This window comes from Falco naumanni, chromosome 3 (genome assembly GCF_017639655.2).
Source record: "Falco naumanni isolate bFalNau1 chromosome 3, bFalNau1.pat, whole genome shotgun sequence".
Lineage (NCBI taxonomy): Eukaryota > Metazoa > Chordata > Aves > Falconiformes > Falconidae > Falco > Falco naumanni.
The window spans coordinates 55448766-55472497 of NC_054056.1; the positions used below are offsets into that span (position 1 = coordinate 55448766).

Genomic DNA, 23732 nt, shown 5'->3' on the forward strand with positions numbered 1-23732 from the left:
TTTTTTTTTGTGCACCTGCAATTACGTGCAAAAGTTTCATATACACACAACAATCTCCATCACTTCTTGTCCACCTATCATCAATTTACTTTTTCCAATTAAGATGGCAGGCAAAATCTTTCAAAAACAAGATGAGCCCTCTGGTCAGACAACCTATGACGTGCTATGCATCTTTACTACACGTTTAAGAAACTCTGCTTTGTGACATTGCCTGGCATTAGAAACACGGCTGTGTAATTCTGGAGCCCAGGTTACACAAAAAAGAAACCCCCCAACCCCCTCACCGATTCACCTACTTCACCCCCTCACCCGCTTGCTTTACACCAGCCAGCCAGAGCTACTTCCAGGGCGCTGTCAGACACATGGAAGAAATTAGCAAATCCTGTTTTCACTACAAACATGCATCATTCTCCGACTTCCAAATCGTAGCCGTGTGGGTACCGACCGGTGAGGAAACACACCCGGCCCGTTTTAATGGCGTGCCTGGACTCAACAACGAGATCTTTGCAGAAGTCGACAGTGCACGTATGCACCGAAGCATGACGGCCGGCAGGACTGAAGGCATGAAAAGCCATCGTCCGCCAGGTACGGGGCAGAGCTCGCATTCAAGCGACGCGCAGAACACCGGTGACAGCCCCTGTCTGGGACCAGGACGGCAGCTGCTACCACGACGCCCACTGCCCCGCAGCGCTGGGTGCGCTTATCCCACGGCCCGCTGCCGCGGCGCGCTCCCACCGCGCCACGCTGCCGCGGCCGCGCAGCTCCTTGAAGTGCGCGGCCCGCCCACGGCTGCCAGCCCGGGCCGTGCCCGTGCCCAGGGGAGGCCCCGCCCCGCCCCGCCCCGCCTCCCGCGGCGGTAGTACTCGGCGCGGGGCCGCGCGGGAGTTGTAGTTGCTCGTGCTCCCGCCGGCGTACCCCAGGGCTCCGCAGGGGGGCGGGAACTCCCGGCGTGCTTCGCGCGCAGCAGAGGGCTGTCGAGGAAGCGGCGGGCGCCGGACTACGCTTCCCAAGGTGCCCCGCGGCCGCCGTTGGGCAGGAAGGGCGGGCTGGCGGCGGAACCGGCGCGGCGGTTGAATGCCAGTGCGGAGAGGGGCGCGATGGAGTTACCGTCACTCGTCAGGAAGCTGGGTAACGGCTCCCCTCTCCCTCCCGGGGTAGTGGGGCCGGCTGCCGAGAGGCGCCGCGGCTGTCCCGCCCCCTCCGCGGGGCTGTGTGCGGGAGGGCGGTGAGGGGCCTGCTCCCCCACCGGTGCGCCGCGCTGCCCGGCAGGCCCCTTGGTGGCGTGTGGGAGCCCGGCTGCAGGCCGGGCGGGGAGGGGCTGGGGGTTCCTGCCTCAACGGCCGCGGGGCGTGGCTGCACCTGCCCGGCTTCCGCTGCCGCTCGGCCGCCCGCCCCCGGCGCTCCCTGCTTCTCTGCCCGACTCCCCGCTGCGGACGTGGGGGGGCCGGTGGCAGCCGGTGGTACTTCCCTGGGAGATGCCCCAAACTTATCCCTGCAGACGCGGTGCCTCTCGATGCAACGGGCTTGGGGAGATCCTTGTCCGGTTTGGGAGTCGGAGGCAGTTGTCAGTATCCACAACGTGGTACGGTAGAGGTTTTCAGAATTTAGTTGTGTGCCTCAAGGAAAAGGCCATTCTCTTTTGGATTTGGCACCAGGTTATATCAGTATATTTTACAATATTTCACCACTTTACACCGTGCAAACATGCTTGATTAGCTTACTGCTGGTGAGTGCAGTTGTATCTGTCTTACTGGTAAGCATAATACTGACAGCATAAAAGCCAGCTTTTTTTCACAAATCTTTGACAGTATGCTATTTGTCCAAGTAACAAATCAATTATGTCAGATAATTTTACGAGGTTTTTAATCCCTTTTTTTGGGGGCAGGTCATGAACTGGCAGAGATAAGAGAACGATCTCTGAAGACTATTCTGTTTAAGTTGGAACATAACTTGATTTCGTATGCTGATCTGGTCCATGATAAAATGCTTTTCCTTAATCTTTTGGAGTGGTTCAATTTTCCAGTCGTAACAATGAAAGAGGAAGTACTAAATTTTGTGAACAGTTTGATCAAGGTAGGACATATTAACGTTTATTTCTATTTAACCTATATGCCTTTGGGATGATGAAGCTAAATGAAACTGGATATTATTTGGTTTTGTAGCTCTGTGTAATGAGATTTTAGAGTTTTACAAAGACAGGGATAATAAGGCCACTGTGTGTAGACAGAAAATGAAACATGGAACAGGTCAGAAAGATGAAAAAATCATTCTTTTCTGGGTTTCTCTTTCAGTTTCTCTGCTTCTTCACTTTCTCATTTTGTGTGTAATGTCTCCTTTTTGGGGCATGATTTGCAGCTAAGCATTTGTACTGTTCCTGGAAAGTAAAGATTTGAAAAGTGGTGCAACTTATTTTAAAAAGTTGAGAAAACACAGAAATTTCAAAGATCTTGGATTCTTACATTCTTGTGTTTTAAACACTATAAACAGCACCTCTACAGAGGAAAAGAAATCTCGTCCTTGGTAGCGATGGATGGGCTAAGCAAAAAACCTCCAAAATATAACTTCAGTTTTGTTAACAGTTCTTTTCTTTCTCCCCACTGCTGTGTCTGTGTCCCTCCCTGTGCGGTGTGTACCACCCCCCCCCCCCCCCCCCCCCCCCAAGGGACCTTGTGATTCTTCAGGCTAACTTTTGTCAGTTATTTGTCCTAATGTAGCATCCACCTGCTGCCCAGAAAATGATTGGAATTGGTGCAGCGGAATTCCTCTCTCAGCTTCGCCCCAACGTGGATCCAAACTTGCAGGCCTTAATTGATGGGATATTGGATGGACTGTTTTTCCTTCCTTCTGGACTTCCTTCTAGTTCTTTATCAGTATGTTATCAAACTCTGTCTCGGCCTTCAGTAGATCAGCCAGGTAAATCGTATTTTGAAGTGTGATTTATTTAAAAAGAAAATGATGTAAATGACAAGCTTCCAGGCTATGAAAAGCTGATGTTTTCAGGCATAGTAGGTGAATTATTAATGAGAGATCAGTGAAGTGTATGGTAAGTGGATTCTGCCGGAGAAGGTGTGATCTTAGATAAATCAGATAGTGCTATTCTTGTAATGGAATTCTCTGCACAAGAATAGTCCTGATGTTTATAATCAGACCTTCTCTGCCCATTTCTTCAGTCTGGGATATCTGTTTGCTATTATGTAAAAAGGGCAGGACACATGTAACTTTCAGAGATACCTTTTGCAGCAATTGTGGCAGCTTTGAACAAATCTGTAATTAAGCTGATATGCTTTGCTGCTTTTCTTTGCATAGTAGACTTTGATTTTGAGAGCAAATCAGATCTTAAAAAAACCTCCAAACAAACAAATGAAAACACAAAAAGGGAAGGGAGGAGAAGCTGTAAGTGATCTTAGTAGAGTGATTTTTAAAACTGTTTCCATAGTTTTGGATAAGTATCTGTCACAGAAAAATAGGTAACCTTTGTTTACAATTTCATATTATGTGCAAAGGACTTTAAATATATGTGAAGTGCTATTACTTGCTTCTGTTATCTAGCTTATTATCTGTTAGTCATTTACAGTTCCTCTTCAATGAAGTCAAGAAGTAAACCCATGTTCTCCTCTTCTGCCTTAAAAACTTTAGCACAGAGGAGAAACTTACATAATATGAAGGTCCTTACTTCATCCTGGTTCTTGTGGGAAAGACGCTGCTGTTACACTGCATGGTATAGTAATGGCCACACCTCTGTCACTTACCCTGTGTGGTCACAGAGACAAAACTATCCTGTTGTGTCTGAAGCCTAATGCTTGGAGTGCCTACTGCTCCAAGCCTAATGCTTGGACTTTGGGTTTGCTGTAACGATGTGGTGACTGGTGATACCCATCTCACCCTGACCTTTTTTGTTTTTATTTTTCTTTCCTGTTTCCACCTAAGGGCAGATTTTTACCCAATTGCCACAGTGTGGAGAATGGTATAATAACTTTTGATATATGCATTCTTAAGCTATATCTTTCTAAAACTACCCTTTGAAGTATTGTTCATAATTTCTACTTATGATGTAAATTGTATGCATGTGTGGATTAAATAATCTTAATGCTTAGTAACAGGAGTGTTGTATTTTTCTTGCTATTTCTATTTCAGCTACTGGGAAAAATTGTAAACTAGTAAATTGGGAATTATTTAGTTTGGTTCTTTGAACAAATACTGTGTTCTGGGGAGACTGTTTTTAAGTTTACATACCTTGTCTGTATTTTGTCATACAGTTTGTGTATTAATTATATGTATTTAATAATATACATATTGCATACGGGGGAGACAACTTTTTAGCTTGACCTGAAAAGACACTTTTGGTAGAAAAAGGCTTTAAATAGTTAATTTTAAAAGCTAATTTTTTTACTATGTAGGTCGATCAGAAGAAAAACTTTTTTTTTGGCTGCCAGTTGTCTACCAGGCAACGCATTTTGTGTAATTGTTTTTGCTATTGCTTGCATGGTATGCGATGTAGCGCAAGAAAATGGAAAAATCTTTACAGTTACAGAATATGATTGTAAAAAATAAACATAGACACACTCTTTTTGCTTCACTTCCCTGATCATCTGAGACTATTTTAAATCTGTTTCCTTAATAGGTCAAAACTCAAGGGCAAAAGGGAAGCAGTTAGGAAAATCATGAAGATAGATTGAGTGTTGCTTTTGTTTAGGTGTTTGTTTTTTTGTTTAGTGTACATTTTTTAAACTTACCCTTTACACTTACCCTTTATTTCTTTCAGTTCTGCCTCAAGAGGAATTATGCACAGGATATTTTTGTCAAAGTAGGAGTTATGTGCCACAGTTAGAAATACCTCCCAAAAGAACAGTTGGTATGTGTAATAAGAATGTTACTTACAGAAAGTGCTTTGAGTTGTAATTTAGATTTAATTCCATTACAAATATTATGGCTATTTTTTTTTCCTGTTGTTGTTCTATGAAATGTAGTATCACAGAAACTACAATATATAAATATTTACAGAAAGGACATTCATCTTGATAGAACTTTCTCTTTTCTAGTAAATAGTTAGTGTGACTGGTTGGAATATGTAAAGTATGATCAGATATGCTGTAATTTAAAAAATCATTTAAATTGCTAACACTTTTGAGAAGATCTGTGTTCCATAATCAAATGTGGCTGTTAACCGTTTTATTTCAACTGCAACTACCAAATTATTTCAAACTTAGTCTGAAGTACCTTTCTACTTTTCAGAAAACTAGGTTAGGTGCTCTAGAAATCTTTATGTTGTATCTAAATGGAAACCAGTGTTACACTTCTTTGTCAATAAAATGATATGAAATGTTTCACTGACAAACACAGACTAATATTATTTTGGCAAGTCTTTGCTTGTATCAGTCTAGTAGTAGTTCACAAGAGAGTGTCATATTCAACATACAATATGGTGCTGAGAACTAGATTTTTAAAATATGACTCTGGAGTTATTGTATGTAAATCACCAGATTACTTTTTTATCAGTGTATCAGCTATCTTTAGAATTGCACAATAATTATTACAAACTCTTAACTAATTAACTTTAAGGCTGTTTTTAACTTAAAAAGTTAGTGTGTCATAATTTAGTAACAACTATAATTTCTACTGCTTTAAAAAGTAAAGGCATCAGGTCAATTTTTCTTTTTTAGAGATCATGCTAATAAGTATTCTTTAGTAGCAGAACAAAACTAAGATTTGATTGAATGCATGCAGTGGGGGATCAGGTACTCTTCCACTAATGCTGTGTTTCCTATTTGCTAGAACTTTCTTCAATAAATGTATTTAATTTTGATTTTAGATAACCTTAGGTTTTTTTTGGTGTTGCTGAAAACTCTCATTAGAAACACTTGACTTTGTGAAAGCTTATATTTAGTAAAAGGTATTTCTATTTCAGATAGTGAATAGTTTGTAAATTTTTGACTTTGCTATGGAAATATACAGTCTAATATTTCTATAAAATATACTCCAAAATATCTGCTCTCTTTTGTACAGTGAAATGCTTGAAATTTTCCACATTTCCTTGGTTAACTCTGACTTCAACAGATAGACATGTTCTTTCATCAAATGAAAGGTACGGTAATAGAAACTTTACAATATGTTTGTAGGCTTTATTTTTCTTAAGTGTGGTTCTAAATTTTTTTCCTTACACATCATTAGACTGTTCCTGTAAATAACCTAATGAGATAATTTTTCATAAATTATCATGAAAGCTGTGCTAAAGTTGGGCTGAGCCGATAAACAATGAGTTGTAATAGGACAGTTTTTCTGCTAATGTCACTCTTTACATTTACTTCAGAGTACATTTTCTTTGTTCATGACACTTCAGTCTGTCTTCTAAATGTCTCAAGCCGAAGTTTTCATTCAGTTAATTTTAGAACAAACTGGAATAAAATCCTCATTTACTTTACCCCTGCGGCCATTTGGCAGAGAAATCCGTATTTTCAGTATTAGCTTAAATAGGTTTAGGCCAATAAATTTAGGTGTAATGCCTTATCCAGGCATTGACTTGTTCAGATCATCTTTCTGCAGTGATTTTTTTGTTGTTTATTTTTTAACTTTCACTTAGGAAAACAGTGTTTGCCTGTGGCCCAGGGAAAATGTCTGTAGTTGAGCTTCTTCATGAGATGACACAGAGCTGTGATAGATTTTTAGCATAGCCAGTCATGGACTGGACTATTTAACAAGTCTACTGTAATTGTAAGCTTTCTTATAATAGGTTTCTGGTGGGATTTTTTGTTTGTTTGTTTTCTTTTTTTTTTTTCTTTCGAAAGATATCTGAAGCTGGAGAACCTCTTTAATATTTAATTTCCCTTATGACCAAGTCTAGAAAAAGAAAACAGATCCTTAAAACTGGACACATTTGACTTTTTAAATTTATTTTTTACAGTGGTTTCTGAAACAATAAAAATAGAAAAAAGTGAAGTAGAAACCCAAGAGGTTCTTAATATTTACTAATATACATGTTAGAGAATAACTAATAAATTTTGTACTTTATGTGATTCTCCATATATGTAATTCAAGTGCTTTTAAGTTATACATGAACTTTAGTAATGAAATAATTTTTCACATTGGTTAAGCATTAGATTACTTGCTGTATACCACTGAGATGATCACTAGCTTCACAGGGAATTTCAAGTCTTTCTAATCTTAATTTCAAATTCAGAATCAATAAAGTTATTTATATTCTGGGAACTTAATTTTTTCATGTGGTTTGGTAACAGCTGGATTTGAGTTTGTTCTTTATTGTAGACAGAATTAGCATAGCTAAGGAATGATTCAAGTTTAAAAATGTTACGGCTGTAGAACTACAGCATTTTTTTTCTTCAGATTCTTCAGTGTTGTGATTATAACTTTCTTGTAGAGACTTGTTCAAGCTAATGACTACTCGTTTTTTTTTTGTTTTAATGCATATTTAATTATGGACTGCATTTTTAGCTCTTTGAGAAGTAACAACCAAAGTTTAATTTGGAGTACATGTGAGCTTCTTCAGGATGTGATTATGCAAGATTTTCCTGCTGAGATTTTCCTTCAAAGGCCAAAGATTATACAGGCAAGAATTCACATAAAGTTTAACGTTTTTATTGTGCTGTGTTATAAGTTGTGCCAGGTAAGAACTGATGTAAATAATACTATTTGATTCTAAACAAAAGTTCCTTTATGTGAACTCCAGGTGCATAGTAAAGGAGGCATTAGCTATATATTGTGTTTAGAAAGTTACTTGTTGTAATGACATCTATTGCTAATCAGTAATGAAGTTTGTTGTGGAGTAATACTTTTTCTTCTGGGTAGGATAAAACTGTGTCACTGTCATATGTACAGCCTCTAATGGGCTCCCCTAATGAAAGTAGTGCCTGTGTTGGAAATACAGGCTGGAACTCAGCTTTTTCTTTAGGACTGGTAGTCTTGCATCAGTAAGAAAACAGTAGTTAAACTTATTTATTCTTTTCTGTGATTTATAAACACTTAGAAATGTTTGTGAACTATATTTAGTGCAAGACTCTTGCTGGCGTAGTTGTTCATGAAGGTGCACTGATGTTCAGCTGCCGGTGTTCATGGTTTTTTATTTGCAGAGCCTTTTGTCTCTTCTAAACCTTGCTTTTGGAGGAGATGGAAGACATCGGTTAGCTTTGCAGGCTGTGTCATGCCTGCAACAGTTGTGCATCTTGTTGAGAAGCAGACTTAACTTTCACAGAGATCCAAGTTTTTCTTCCACAGAGCAAGGTAGGTATTTTCAAATATTTGAAATACAGGTGTGTTTTTACTACAGGTAAGATTGTCTAAAACTAATAATTATAATAAAAAAGCCAACCCAAAGGTTTATAACAAATGCAATCATGTGAACCTGTTTTGCTAAACATGGTGTTTACTGCTATTCATGTTAGTAACTATTTTTTGAGTACTTGCATTATTTTAAAGTACTCTACTCATTTTTACAATTTCCTATGATTCTACATTCATCAACTTTTCCTAGTATGCAACTGTTTGTCAGCAGGAGAGGGATTTTTAAATAAAACTAAAGGAAATCTGTAAAATAAAAGTGGGCAGACAAGTTTCAGAGAAGTTTTCAAACTATTAGAGCTTAACAACTTAGTTCCAAATTTCATAAGCTATGTTAATTTTATTTTTTCTTCTGATGGCTGAAAATGGTTTAATCGTTGTTTTGTATTTCAAAGTAATTAGGGCTATTCCACAATGTTCTTAATACTTAAATTTTGTAGATTTAATGGTATAGATTAATTATAATGATCTTCCTGTTTCCATTTTGTCACCTGACATTAATCAGCTTTGTTTCTGTTAACTGGTGGTCTGATTCTGTTCCTAATATTGCCACTGTATATGTTGTCTTAATAAAAGATACTGGCTGTTTCTTTGCTACTTAAGTTATAACATCAAGAAATCCAGTAGCCTTAGTCAAACACTATGTTTGTATTTTTAAAACTCAAGTTTTGTCATTCAACTAGTTTTTCAAGTGGTTTTGCCTTGGAATTGAGTTTCCAAACTCTGCTACTTGGCAGTGATAGGTTGTCCTAGCTTGCCAATGTTTACTTGGTGTTTTCCATATCCTACCTTAGTTACTTTTACCATTGCTTCACTATGTAGTATCTTTAAGAATAATGGACTCCACTAATGGACAATGCATAATTTATGTTACATAAAGGCACAGCTTCCCAGAATTCATCTATATCTTACTGTCAAGAAGCAAGAGGTCCTCCTCGTTCTCAGAATCCATCACCTGGAAGTAGTAGCCCTCGTCCATCTGTGATTGGACGGACAGTTCAGCGTCCTAGAGGAGATGGTCAAGACTGGGATGCAGCATCTTCCAGGTGTATAAAATAGGAAATAACTTACACTTCAATTAAAAAATATTATATTTTTTATATATATATATATAATATAGGATTATATCATCAGGTCCTTGTCAATATGGGGGATGATGTGCAAGTTTTGTTAACCTGTGAAAATTCTAACCATGTTTATGAGTTAAAAAGTTAGTTTTTTTAAGTGGTGTCCACAATACGTAAGATGAGTTTTACCTGCCACGTTCTGTACTCAACCAACACTTTTAATGCATTTTCTTAGTATCAGTTGTTATTGGTTGTGTATATATTTGTAAGATGCAGAAAAGCATTTATTCAGGCTGTGGCTGTAAAGCCAGGAATCTGTCTTTTTCTTCACCAGATGACCCCGTAAATTCTTACAAGTTGAATGGCCATCCGATAGGTAGTGGTGTACAGTATTGTCAAAAATTCTGTGCTGTGTAAAGATTTCCATTGAAGTCTTTAATCTTCATTGTTAAAACTGACAACAAATTTCGGTTGTGTGACACCTAAAAATTTGACTCCAATATGAAATTATAAATTGTCTGCATGCCATCAAAATGTTGAGGTTTCTGTTTGCATGTGATTTTGTTACTTATCTTGATACATCAGAATTAAAGCTGCTGTTCAAGAACCAATGTCTTCTAGTATATGGGAATTTAAAAGTTCTTGTGAATCTTTACTCTGTGCTTGTTGGTAGTTCTTTTGAGTCTGTGTGGTATATTGGCTTAGGTATTTAATACTAATACTCCTAGGTATTTAAATAGACTGTGATATGACAGATGAGAATAGCTCACGTAGTTAATTGTAAGTGCATCTTGAGAGTTACTGTATTAAAAGGTTGGTTTTACTCATTTTATGTCTAATACATTCATTTTTTTTTTATTATGTAGCTAATGTGGCACTGTAAACAGACTCCTGGCTTTACACATTCTAGGACCTGACCATTTTCTCAAGTTGAACAGTTAACATGTTTATAGTAGCTGGTGTGTAACATGCAAGAGATAGGGGTGGCCTGGCTATTGGCATAGTAAGGAGATCTACATAAGCAGAGGCACCAGTTAAGGCCATGGTGAGACATGTACAAGCTAGGGAGTGGTAATTTATTAAATGTATAAGGCCATACTATGAGCTGTTCATGACTATACACTTTTATCTTTTTGCATCCTGTGTGCTGCAGTAGAGCTGCTTACTGCCCGTGAATGCCATTTCTTACAAAGATATCATTTAGCCCAGAGACAGTATAAGGAAAAACATGGTGTTGAATAGAAAATACAATAGAAGGAAATTAATATAGTCTTGCTCTGACAGCTGATTTTGATATGTAGAGCTTGATATCAAGAGCTGCTTTTAGTGAATCTTGTCTTTTTTCAACGTAATTGTAATATGAACTATTTGTTTATTGCTGTTCTATATGTAACTCTTCTTTCTCCCTGTTCTTAAATCTTGAGATTCTTCAATCTGTCTGTTTGTCTGTTTTAAATTCTGCCTGGAAACTTAACCTTTCCTCTTCTGAATTATTTTTATGGTTGATACCTCTCCTTCCTTACCCTCTGGTAAGTGCAATCAGAATCACTACATATTGGTGAACTCTTCTATTTTGCTTATAGTCTTCTATTGACCTTTTAAAATCATTGTCTTTTAAATTCTTAATTGCTATTCTTTAGGCATCTTGTATATTTAGATAGACAATATAATATAACACAGTCATACCAGAATTAATTTTCTTCAGCTTGTTCAATAATAAAAAAAACAACCAAACAAAACCCAACTGTAATAGTCATACAGATTTTTAGAGCAATTCAAGACTGTGAATGTTTAGTATAAGAAAAAACATTAAAAAACGTTTGTTCTGAGTTGTATTCCTGCCAACAGAATTAGACTGTTTTTGGAAGCAGTTGGAAAAGAAAAAAATTATGAAATATATATAAATCTCATAATTTTTAATAAAAATATATATAAAATCACTTGGTTGCACTTAAGGCTTTCTTGGGCAAGGGAATGCTTTCTGTTTTACAAAGGACGAAGAAGTCCTACAGGCTTGAATATAGGGCATGATTACTTAATAGTCCTTCTAAGGATTCTTGTGGCTAGCTGCATAGAATGGTTTTAATGTAGTAGGTATAGTTCAGGCTGAAATTTGATTTAGTAAGTTGCCTTGCTTCAAGCAACTGGTAGACTTTGTCCATCAAAAATAACGTTTCAAATAAACTGATTTTTCTCTTGCAGTATCATGTTCATTGCATGTGTATTTCTTTCAGTACACGTTTCTAAGTGTATTTGAAGATGACAGCCAAAACAGTAGGTGTTCACTTATGATGCTACTTGTTCTGACACTTAAAAAAACAACCAAACAAAATCCACCTCTTCCTGCAACACTGGTGGATAGCAGAGAAAGATTGGGATGGAAGAAAGGCTATGTGTTGAAGGAAGGAGGACATTAAGATACTTGATGCTATTTTTAACATTTGTACATATGTGAGTTTTCTCTTTGCAGGAGTTAACTATGTCTCTTTTCTTTTTTTTTGTTTTGTTTGTTTGTTTGTTTGGCTTGTTTTGTTTTAAGTGGAAACAGTACTCAAGCAAATGCAAACTCCAGAATCTCTCTGCATTCCCCACTTGACATAGGACATACTGACCTACCAGATACTGACAATGAGGACACTTTGGAATTACAGATGAAGCAACTTAGCCTTCCTCAGTTCTGCGTTTCCATCTTGGAAAACGCAATACCCCTTCTAAGAACAGGTGAGAAAGTATTAAGTATTTCACTTATGTATCCTTCTCGTCTTTAGTACAACCTCTTAAGAAGTTGGTATTATTAAGCGCGTACCACAAGTAAGTAAGGTACAGATGATTACTGATATACTGTAGCTAGTTGTAACAGTTCTGTCTAGGGATTTTGTTCAGGTCATAAAGCTTGAATCTTCTAGTTGATTTCCAGAATTGCTGCAGAAATTTCAAGTGCTGATGGCAGGAAGAAGTGGGTGTGTGGTGGAAAAATGGTGTGGCTGGGTAGAATATCATTCAAGAAGACAAACCTCCCCCCCTCAATTACCAAAACACATTCTGAACTCTAAGCATAGTTTTCCTCCTGTTGAAGAAATAATAAACAATAATTTTGGGAAAAGGTTTGGTTATATTCTTATGAATACAGTAATAAATTATGTTTCTTAAAACATAAGTACTGATAGTCTAATTTGCAAGTTAAAATAAAAATCAGTAGTTGCAAAGTTCTAAATTACAAAGCCTTTTTGCTCTTAGGTTGTCTAGTATTTAGTTTTAAGACACTGTCATTCAAAACAGGTATTGGTAAATGTGGTAAGGTTTTCAAATACAGGAGACGGAAACATGTATTTATCTATATCTAGGATACTAAAGGTTATTTTTTTAACATACTTGTCAACATTTCCTGAGCTGGGTAGAGGCTTTAACTTATAAAAATTACATGAAGTATGTATGAAACTTCCATTTAGTGTTGTTTTCATGATTGTTTATAACTCTCTATGACTTTGTTGTCACAAAATACTAATTTACTTGTGTATTTCATAGTAACATCAGCACTAATCTGTGCTGAAAATCAGTCAATCGTCATTTTGTTGGTAATAAACCAAACTAAAATAAAGGTTTTGTTTTCCCCTTTCAGAATAGTGATATTTAAATATTAATTCTTCACAAGCATATTTGTGACTTCTAGCATCTTCTCCTTTACTTATATGTAAAACTGCAGAAAATATGTTTTCTATCTTTTCCATTTCTGGTTCATTTCACTTCAGATCTGCAAAGTTAACATATAGTGGGGTTTTTGTACCTTTCAAGATGCTTTCTTTGCATCTTATAGAACTAGAATATTTTCATTTTCAGATGAAGTTGTTCTTTGTTTCTCTTATTCTCAGTCTTTTTACACTTTTTAAGCTCTATGAGATGTTATTTGTTCTTTCTTCCACTGTGCTGAAATGAGACATAGATTGTAAGCAAATGAATATTTTTTTTTTTTATCCTGTTCCTATTCATCTGAAATCCTGTGATCTGAAGGCATGCTGTGATACCATGAGGCAATGACACACAGTAACACACTGTTTCTCATGTGGTTATATTTTCTGAATTGTTTTCTTCAGAAGATCAGCAGGCACTTTACTAACATTATTATCACCTTGTATGGTATAGTGTAGATTTTGGTTTGTTTTGCTTGTTTTTAAATTACTGGGTAAAAATAAAACAGGAAGCTTACTGCAAAATTTGCTTGCTTATATTTTATGATATAATGTATATTTCAATTAAGCTCCAATTCTGTTCCTTGTGGAGATGTTGATTGGATTTTTTTTCTTCCTTTGTGCTGACCTATTGTGTGAGTGAAGTAATCTCAGAAATCAATAGCGGTGTGGGCTGTGGGTTTTTTGTTTTTGTTTTTCTGTGTGTCTCTTTTTCTTTCTTTTGATCAGTTTTAAGCTATCATACTTGTTTGAAGTTCAGTATTAGTACTGCATGTCTTAATTACTTAAATCTGAACAGCAAAAGATTTATTTTACAGTTATTGATTATATGTCTTACTGTGCATTTAGTAATAATGAACTCTTAGCATGTACTAATAGCCACAGGTGTTGGGAAATGGGTATATTACTGATATGAGTGTGGTGGAATGAACGTATAGAATCATTTAGGTTGGAAAAGATCTTTGAGACATCAAGTCCAACCATTAACCTAGCACTGCCAAGTCCACCACTAAACCGTGTCCCTAAGCAGCTCATCTATGCATTTTTTAAACATTTCCAGGGATAGTGATTCCACCACGTCCCTGGGCAGCTTGTTCCAATGCTTGACCACCATTTCAGTGAAGATATTCTTCCTAATATCCATTCTAAACCTCCCCTGGCATAGCTTGGGGCTGTTTCCTCGTGTCCTGTTTCTAGTTATCTGGGAGAAGACACCTACCCCCACCTTCATGCAGCATCCTTTGAGGTAGTTGTAGAGAGCAATGAGTTCCCCCCTGATCCTCCTCCAGACTAAACAAACCTCAGCCGCTCCTCACAAGACTTGTGCTCCAGACCCTTCACCAGCTTCGTTGCCCTTCTCTGGACACGCTCCAGCACTTCAATGTCCCTCTGAAGCGAGGGGCCCAGAACTGAACACAGTATTCAAGGTGCAGCCTCACCAGTGCCGAGTACAATCACTGCCCTTGTCCTGCTGGCCACTTTATTTCTGATACAAGCCAGGAAGCTATTGACCGCCTTGGCCACCTGGGCACGCTGTTGGCTCACGTTCAGCCATCTGTCAAACAGCACCTCCAGGTCCTTTCCCCCCAGGCAGCTTTCCAGCCACTCTGCCCCAGACCTGTAGCACTGTGTGGGGTTGTTGTGACCCAAGTGCAGGATCTGCCATTTCTGCTGGTTGATTCTCATGCAGTTGGCTTTGGCCCATCTTGCATGCCCCTAGATTATGACAACTACAGCAAAGCATTGTTTAGATATTATGTTTAGTTATTAACTTAAAAATATTTCTGATATTCTAACTCAAATTAAAACCAATATTTAGTACTTCCATTATAATGGATACATTTATGAAGTCACCTTTCAAATGTTTTAAGCACAGAAATTTGATACAGAATTTGCAAAATAATTGTGCAGAAAAAGTGTTCTTTGGAATTTTCAGGCATATGCTCTTCAAATTGGCACCATTTTGCCTAAAATAAATGGAAAACCACTTCTGTGAGATAGGAAAACGCAAGCTTTCAGAAAAGTTCTCTGCCATTATCTGACACATGCTCACTCAAAGCAAATCACTTAGACTGTAAATTGCATGAGCTGTGGTCATTGTCACTACATATATGTCTCTGTGTGTGTCTGACTATACGTATTTCCCTCAAGTATATCAACAAGACTTCTACAGTGTGTGAAATCTACTAAAGATAGAAAAAAGCAACAGAGATTAATGTTTAATCGTAACAAGCAGCAGAGCTTGCTTTTCTCTTTTTAGACATATTTTGAAGGATGCAGAATTTTTATGATAGTTAAAAAACAAATTGGAGGTCCAATGGTATTGTGTGAAATCCATCTATGTTTTTAAATAGAAACATACCATCAAGAAATAACTAAGCCAACACTTGCATGAAATTGAGTATTTGGGGGAAATTTTTATGGAGAAAAGTACAAGTTGATAAAGCAGGTATTAATTTCCTTGCCTTTCAAGAAGATCTCAAACAAAATCATCCAGGAAAAAAGTCACTGCTGCCATCGCAAAAATACAGATTAACAGGGAAAGGTATATGGAATATCTGTATATCAAAGATCTGTAACCTATTTGTCTATCTGTAACTTATTTGGAAATAAATGACTTTGATTACCGGACTACTTTGAAGTTCAGAATAGATTTACAGCTGTAAAAATGTTTATGTAGTACTATAAGATTTAAGGAAATGCAGTAATTTTCTTCAAGTATATTTCTTCTGTTGTGATTTTGGCTAGTTGTTGTCTTCTGTGAATCAGAGCTATTGGCGGCTGAAGTAGTTGAATTAATAGAAGCATATAAGAAAACTGAAATACCACAATTTCAGATTTGGAATGATCTCATGCTCAAAGAGGTGTTTTCTGAATATTATAATGTGATGTTCTGTCTGTATTTGAATTTATGCTCTAATTTGTATTCCTAGGCAGTAGGAGAGTGACGATGGAAGTTCTTGAATTGCTTGTTGAAGACACATCCCTTATTGGTGATGCTATTTCTGAAAATGTTTGGGAAGATGATAGCCTTTTTGCATTGGAATTGGTAAGATTCTTTAGGCTTTGATCAGCTGTATTTAACAGGTTTTAGTTTGCTTTTAGGAGTCTCTGACGTTTTCTGCAGTGATTCATATACATACCTAATCTTCTGCTGAGCTACCCTTTTGAAAATCCTAGTTTATTACTACTTCAATCATTGCACTTTTTTAAAAATGTAAGTTCTTTTACCAGATGATACTTGAAGTTTCACCTCAAGAAAATAGTTCATAATTTTGTCTTGTAGTGAAAGACTGTTAAGCAGCCATTGAGAAAAACCTGTAGGGAAGGGGATCTGAGGGAAAAGTACAGACTACAAATTTTGGAGACCAATTTGGGGTAACTGACATCTTTCACTTTCTTTACTCCTTATAAGCTGTCTATTTAAAATTAGGGAGATAACTGTTTAGATCCAAGACTGGAATTGTAAGATAGATGGTGTCCATTTCCTACACAGGACCTTTAGATCCTTACACAGATTTCAGCTATCCTTAACTCTGTTACTTAACTGGGAAAGAGATATTTTTTTGACCCAGGAGAGATTCAAAGCATTAAGGTGCTCTTGACAAAACAATTTAAATTGCTGGAAACACATACCTGAACACAGTTGAGAATTGTTATATACATGAAATACCAAGTTAGTGAATAACAAATGAAATAACAATGGCCAACTTGCTTTTTTTAAAGACAACTGAAAGCTGAAACATAAGCTATGTATGTAACAAGCATACCAGAGTAGCAGACTGAAGCTTGTCTAAAAACCTCAGTGTAGTCTTAAATCCACATGAAGTTAAGTTAAAATCCATGAAAATACCATTGAATACGAAACAATGGTGCTGCAGTAATTACTATTACTGTAGACTCCCCTCTGCTCCGTTTTACGAGTGGTAATATTTATTTTACAAGACTTAGCAGTGAATGAGAACTTTCTTCTTTGAATTTAGTGTACTGATCTGTCAAAATCTATAATTGATCAACATCAAGTCAGTACTGAAGATTCCTTGTAGAATGTTTAATCTAAGAAGCTTAATATAATCCTTTGTCTAGTTGTATGACCTGAATCAGTATATTCCACTGAATATAAATCTATCTTGGTACAATGGAAACTGAGCATCATAACATGTACATAATGATGATTGTTGTTAGTAGGTTAATATTTGTTTCCAGGCTACTAACAAGCAAAACTCTGCAAATAAGCTGGGTAATTGTATACAATTATACTGATTTTTTTTTTTTTTTTAAAGAAGAAAAGATACAATTTTATTCTATTAGTAGAACTTTGAGAATTATTAGTAAAATGCTTTTCAGATACAAAATTCTACTCCCATTGAAAGTCATGAATCTGCATCAATTTGTGACAGTGTAATTGCACTGTGTAGTTCAATGAAGCTAATTTTGATAAAGCAATTGCAAGAGAAGATAAAAAACAGCTCTTCATTTTAGTGTTTGAGTAAATAAAAATAACTGCATGGAACACTTTAGGAAACAACTGTTAAACTTACTTTTATATTATTTAATACTGTACCTGATAAAAGACATTTTATTTGAAGTTAAGAGTTGTTAAGCTTTAGTGCGTAGAAAGCATGCTTTCTTTTTGTGTTGTGTTGGCTCCAAGGGAAGGAGGTCATGTGTCTTTTTAGGAAACTTTTAAAGCATTTTTTACATAACTCTGCTTTATGTTTCTTTGTTTATCCCATTTCAAAAATCTGCAGTGGAGTATCTTTGTGAGAAAGGTATTTTGGAAATCCTATTCAAAAATACTTAAGTTTGTAACTGTGTGTCTTTTACCCATGTTTTTATGCTTCCTTCCTCCCAAGTAAAGTTTTTGCTGTCTCCCAGTTTGGTCATGTGTACTTAAGTGCTGTTTGTTCTGCCATGTCATAAAGTTAGATGCTGCAGATTGCCATAGCCCCTCAGCTTTTGTTGGATAACTAGCTTTGAGACAGTCACCCCTGTCTCAGGGAGGAATAAATGTTTTGAATCTGCTGTTGATTTAAGACTCCATGGTCTTGAAGCAGAAGTTCTTCCTGCCTCTGCAAACTGTTGCAGGGCAGAGAGAAACTACTTTTTTGAACTCCTGAAAGATGAAAATTAATCCTTTCCATCTTACGGTGTAATAATGTGAGTTGATAATTTAAAAGATTGATTTGATTTAGTCAATTGCTTCTTATCATTTGCTTGAACTTCAGCTTTGTTGAGTCGGATAAATAGTGCTTAATTGCCTAACAGTCATTATCAATTTCTGGAATTAATACACTAAATCTCACAGGTGCTGTTGCCTTCTTAATCATTGTTTGGCAGTCCAATACTGGCAACTGAAATTAATTCTACCTTTGGTCTCATGTCCTTAAGTACAAAACTGGCTTTTTCAGGTGCCCAGAATTCTAGAAACTAATTTTGTTTTCTCCAGTGTAAACGAGATGGATTTATTCAAACGATAGTGGTTCTTGAGTAGGATTTCACATAATCTGAGAAATGTTCTGCTGTTTCCTTTGAGAATGAATAGGCATAAAAACCATTGGGCGGTCTCAAAGTTTGGGTTGTGGTGGTTGTTATTATTATTAATTTTAAGGTTAAGCTTTACTAGCAGATTCAAACCAGCTCCTAATATTTCCATATTAAAAGTGAACTTCAAAATAGTTTAAATTCTGCAAGTTGAAAAGTGCAGTGAGCAGGAAATAAGGGGGGGTGGGGGGGGTGGGTGAGGGCGTGGGAAAGTGCATGTGTGGGAGGAGTAATGGTTAATTACTGACCAAAGTGTTCAGAACTGCAAGTGAAGGTAGAATGAGGTCTAGAACTAATGCACAGTTCTAGTCAGATGACAAAATGCTGTGTATTTTGCACCATTCTTGCACTATGATATATACTTGTGTTTATGATGCTATGGGTGCTGTATAAACACTGTAAAGATACAGTAGTATTTCAGTTATTTCTAAAAATTGTATTTGTGGTTTTGTTTTCAGAAAGACAAACTGCTTCTGGTTTTGGGTTTGCTTGGAGAAACTATATTATATCACAAAACCAATATAAGTGTGGAGCAGCCTGAGGTGATGTTGGTGCATCACAGAATGGCATTTATTAGCATTTCACTCTTCACTGTTAGATTGCTGCAGATACTTCTTCCTGTAGAAAAGGTATGCCAAACTTAAGTGATTGTCTTTTGTTTTTGCATTTCAAGAGGGCAAAAAGTGATGCCTTTCTCAGTGATTAATACTGGGAAAACAGCCAACGGACAGAGAACTCAATCTGATTTACATTGGCTGATGTATGATCACAGAAGGTAATTTTGTCTCTTCTTCAGTTATCGGTGCGTTCTGCAGATTTCAAGTCTTCAAAAAACATTTTTAATACAGTTTTTTAATGAGTTTTTGAAACACCATGTTGTTTTTCTTCCTGTAATGTTTTTTTCTGGTATGATGCATGGTTTGCAAAGCTGTGCTGCCCCCTGCACCTTTATAGTATGCGTGCAAGTAACACTGAGTAAGACTAGAACTACGTAATGTTTAAGATCATAACTCTTAATCTGAGGGAACATATTAAGCAATTATGTTTCGTATTTTTTAGTGATTTTAATTATTCTATTCTTCCATTGTTCTTTAAAATAAGTTCTATTGTAGTTCTGAAGTTGGGTTTTTTGTTAGTGCTTTTTTCTTTTTTTTTCCCCTGGTGTATTTCAGGTGTGTGGGGGTCTGATGTTTGCAAGTTTTTGTGGGATGAAAGTGTTAGATGTCTAGACCTGGATGGGTTTACATTTTGTTTTTTTTATTGATTGAGTTTTATTGCAGTTTAGCTCTTTTTTTTAAGACATTCTTCAATGTGAGTAGCTGATTGATTTTTTTCAGTTACAGGCTTTTTGTCACAAATACTGAGTCTTTTACCATTAATATAAGTAGAGAGTGTGTATATATATATGTAATATTAGTATATTCACTATCGATATAAGTCTTTTGTACCTGTAAATAAGTGTAGACATACTAATCTAATGACTCTATAATTTTTGTCTTTATGTCCTTATGTACATAATACAAAATTTCTATTCTGTCTATGGCAGGAGCTGGGAAAAAAGCTACTGTATTTGAGGTCAAAATTTTACTTGAAGAAAGGCTGAACTCTTGCAGTAAAAACCTCAAACCAATAACAGAAATCCCAGTTCTTAGTATGTGATATTAGTATGTGGAATTGTACACAGCTTTTTATTAAATACAGCAGTAACTGTGGCGTGTGTATTCTCTGCCATCTAGTGGTTAGACAGTAAATTGACCCTAGCAGTGATGTGTGCAGTTAGTCCTGTGGCTGGATCATACACAGCTTCTGTGGCTCGTTGCAGGTCTGACACGAGGACTGATATCTAACGAACTCTCACTTTTAATTGCTAAAAAAATAATTCTTCATATAGAAATAATTTTATATGTGTTTCTCTAATTTTTAAGTAGCAGAAATGGTGATTCTGCTTGTTGAATGACTGCAAATGTCGGTTTTACTGTATTTTCAGGCTGTTATTCTGACAGTTGTTTTCTTATTCAAAGGCGAGTAAAGTTTTACAAAAGAGTCTGCTGAACGCTTTATTTCTTCTTTCTCTGGATGTGCCCTTCTCCTTGGAATACCCAAGCATTCATGAATCCATTGCAGCCTACCTGGAGCAGATGAGTACTGAGAACTACAGTATTTATAAACAAGCTTCAGGAACTGCATATTCAATCGAATGCACTTGTAGCTTTATGGCTGAAGTTCATAAGAAGGTGTGGAATTTTATTATATAAAGCATTTCCTGTAAGCAAATTTCTTTCCTCAGCTTCTCTGAGGTAAAAACTGTAGTCTAGCATAGCTGAAGGAAATCCTTAAGTATGAGTATTCCATACCACGCAAGACATAATTTATATTTGTTTTCACAAATACTACTCACAATATTTGTGAAAATGTTATCCTAAGTAAAAACAAAGAAATAAGCACTCGGAGATTGGATGTAGGCACAAGATCTTTTATGGGCAAAGAAATAAGAAAGAAGCAAATACTCTATTTAAATATATATAGTGTATATATGTGTGTGTTTGTGTGTATGTATGTTGTCCTGTACTCTAAATAGTTCAGAAAATTTTAATTTCCAACTGCTTGGCAATTGTACCTCTAAAAAACGACTACTTCTATACTGTATGAGATTTGTGTTTCATTTTGTTATGAAGACAACTAATATGCTTTGCTTTATTAGTCAAGACATTCTAGCACGATACTGAAATATTGTTCTTTGTTATCCGAATGGACAAGTAATTATGCAAAAATACTTGTTCCATTGATAGTAAAATAAATTAATAAATGTAGTGCTGTCTTGAATCTGAGTTAATATATTCTTTATATAGGCAAGTTCTGAACTTAATAGAAGCAATACTTTGCTCATAAAGTGTTATTAACAATGAAGTTAACTCCCATCAAATTTAAATGATTCATGTTTAATGTATTTGGCAACCAAAAGTATGAAGACATATGTACTTAAATTTTAAAAAAACAAACTTGCTTTTTAATATTAAATGGTGAATTGTTAAAATTTTAATAGTTAAATCTTTCATTATACTATTCTCACATAAAATGCATATTGATTTAAAAAAAACAGTAATTTGATTAAAGCATAAAGTATTAAAGGATGAATCTATTCCTGGGCATTTTAGGAAGTGTTTTGAATAGATTTATAGTGTTTGTGCTGTGAAATGTTTGCCATACATTATTGCCATTGAGTTTGATAGAAGTTTATTTGGATTCAGCAGCTGAAGGGTTTTAAGCTCCCAGGAGCTATTTTGTTTGAAGTGTATTGAATATGTTAGGTTAATTGCAAACTTCTCTGTGAAAGGCTGAACGAAACCCTACTTAGTAGATGTACTAGATATTGATAAATTCTGAAAGATTATGCAATAACGTTGTGTACTTTAATATTACTAATTCTGATATTTTCTTTCTTTTCATTTTGCTTCTCAGGGGGACAATAATCTTTCTGAACTAATAGAATTGGCAGATCAGGCCTTGAGTGGTCTACCGTACCATCAGCACTTTCCCTTGCTTCAGGAATGCATTCACTTATGCTCAAATATGTGAGTACATTGCTATTTCAAACTCTTAATTGAGAAAATAGAATCTTTTTTTTTTTAAGGATAAAGTTTCTCAAGTAGAAGTTCAGCTTATTTGTCTCCTGTATTTGAACAGTTGCTTTCTTTTAGTCATTGAAAGGTCACTTCTAAATAATTTATGTCATTCTGTAGTGTATTTCTAGAAAACTGAATTTCAGGTGCTGAAAAATTAGTGGTTTATTCTTTTCTATGTGTAAGCTTTTATGATTTTACATAGAACGTTACTATGTGATTTACAAAGAAACAGCCATAAAACACTTCGACATGTCTTTCAAACTTTTCTAAAATTCCTTTTTTCCAAGTGTACATGTGTAACTTTTATTTAACTTTCAGAAATCCTAAAGGTCTTTATTGTACATGCTATATATTAAAGTGTGGCATCTCATTTATTAGACAGTATGTTTTTGTTGCTTTTTAGATTTTTCCACATCCCTAGTTAGAGAATTTAAGTTATCCTGTGGTGCCTGGAAAAGTTTTGTTTTGAACACTTAATCAGAAATATGAAAACTTAATGTTATACAGATTCAGAATTTGACTTTAGGGATTTTTTCAAAGGAAACTACATTTAAGAGCTCTTTAAGTGTTTTTAAATTATGAAATGTCAAAACACTTTTCAGTGTTCTAATGCTTTTAGGATTAATTCTTGTTTGGTTACTGTTTCAGCAACAAGAAATTAACTTCAGTTTTTTCACTAATTTTAATTCACTTTGTGATAGTGAGATGGACTTTTACATCTATAAGGAAAAAAATTCTGAAAGCTAAAAAAAGGATTTTTTTTTAATAATCACATACCATGACCTAAGGAGCCTATTGAAACTCAACAGAATTTTATGTTTTCAGATGCATATAAGTGTTTGTCAGGCTCCTAATTTTGATGAGAGAATTTTGAAAAACTATGGTCTTTGATTACCTACATGTATAGAAAAATAAATAAGTGTACAAATGTGAAGATAGATACTATGATTTTGGCAACTATATTGCGATCTCTGAACTTTTGTCTGTTAAGTCATCTTTCAGGATGTATATGTTTTCAGAGATTTATCCTGAAATTTAACAGGAAAATTCTTGTAGACATCTTTGGATACTGTAAAATAAATAGTTAAATTCATTATTTTTCATTTGTAGTTGGAAGTCTGCCAAGGCTAACTCACTGCTCCAGTCTGAGAGTCAGAAGGTGCTTCTCCATCTATTGTCTCATCCTTTGCCGAATATAAAAGCTGAAGCCTATCACTGCTGTTTGGGAGTGGTTAAGGTTAGAACTATTGCTTACTTAATGTTCTCAGTGTTGTGCTAAACAATGTGTATTGTAAGTTCTCTTTATTAAAAGTGGTTTTAATGCAAATTATGTTTACCGTGTTATATGCTGTGATAATGTGGATAGGCCTGGGCTTGCAGTTTGCTGTTACATTTTTGGTGTTTAATCTATGTGGTTAGGCTATACTTCAGGTACTGCACTTCAGAATGACAGGTGCTCCAGAAGGGTTAAAACAATGACAATTTTATTTTTTAAAAGGATTTTTAATAATGCTGGTCACTTA

At 36.0% G+C, this 23732-nt stretch overlaps 1 protein-coding gene across 8 annotated transcripts in view; it reads left to right on the plus strand.

Annotated features, from left to right (window-relative positions):
- The first annotated feature begins 1036 nt into the window (after positions 1-1036).
- Positions 1037-23732, plus strand: part of RTTN (rotatin) — a 90095-nt gene continuing 67399 nt past the window's right edge. For 5 of the 8 annotated variants that reach the window (XR_005826908.1, XM_040587074.1, XM_040587076.1 and 2 more), the window contains exons 1-14: positions 1037-1128; positions 1886-2073; positions 2715-2913; positions 4763-4852; positions 6004-6082; positions 7447-7561; positions 8082-8232; positions 9170-9335; positions 11896-12077; positions 15976-16091; positions 19045-19215; positions 20608-20820; positions 22046-22158; positions 23320-23446. Coding sequence is in view for 7 of the 8 variants with exons in the window: in XM_040587074.1 (XP_040443008.1) it covers positions 1098-1128; positions 1886-2073; positions 2715-2913; positions 4763-4852; positions 6004-6082; positions 7447-7561; positions 8082-8232; positions 9170-9335; positions 11896-12077; positions 15976-16091; positions 19045-19215; positions 20608-20820; positions 22046-22158; positions 23320-23446 (1941 nt within the window). In the remaining variant the exon portion in view is untranslated. Of the gene's footprint in view, positions 1129-1885; positions 2074-2714; positions 2914-4762; positions 4853-6003; positions 6083-7446; positions 7562-8081; positions 8233-9169; positions 9336-11895; positions 12078-15975; positions 16092-16333; positions 16421-16449; positions 17815-19044; positions 19216-20607; positions 20821-22045; positions 22159-23319; positions 23447-23732 lie in introns of those variants that run through there. The other 3 variants (XM_040587075.1, XM_040587080.1, XM_040587079.1) reach the window with 3 other exon arrangements.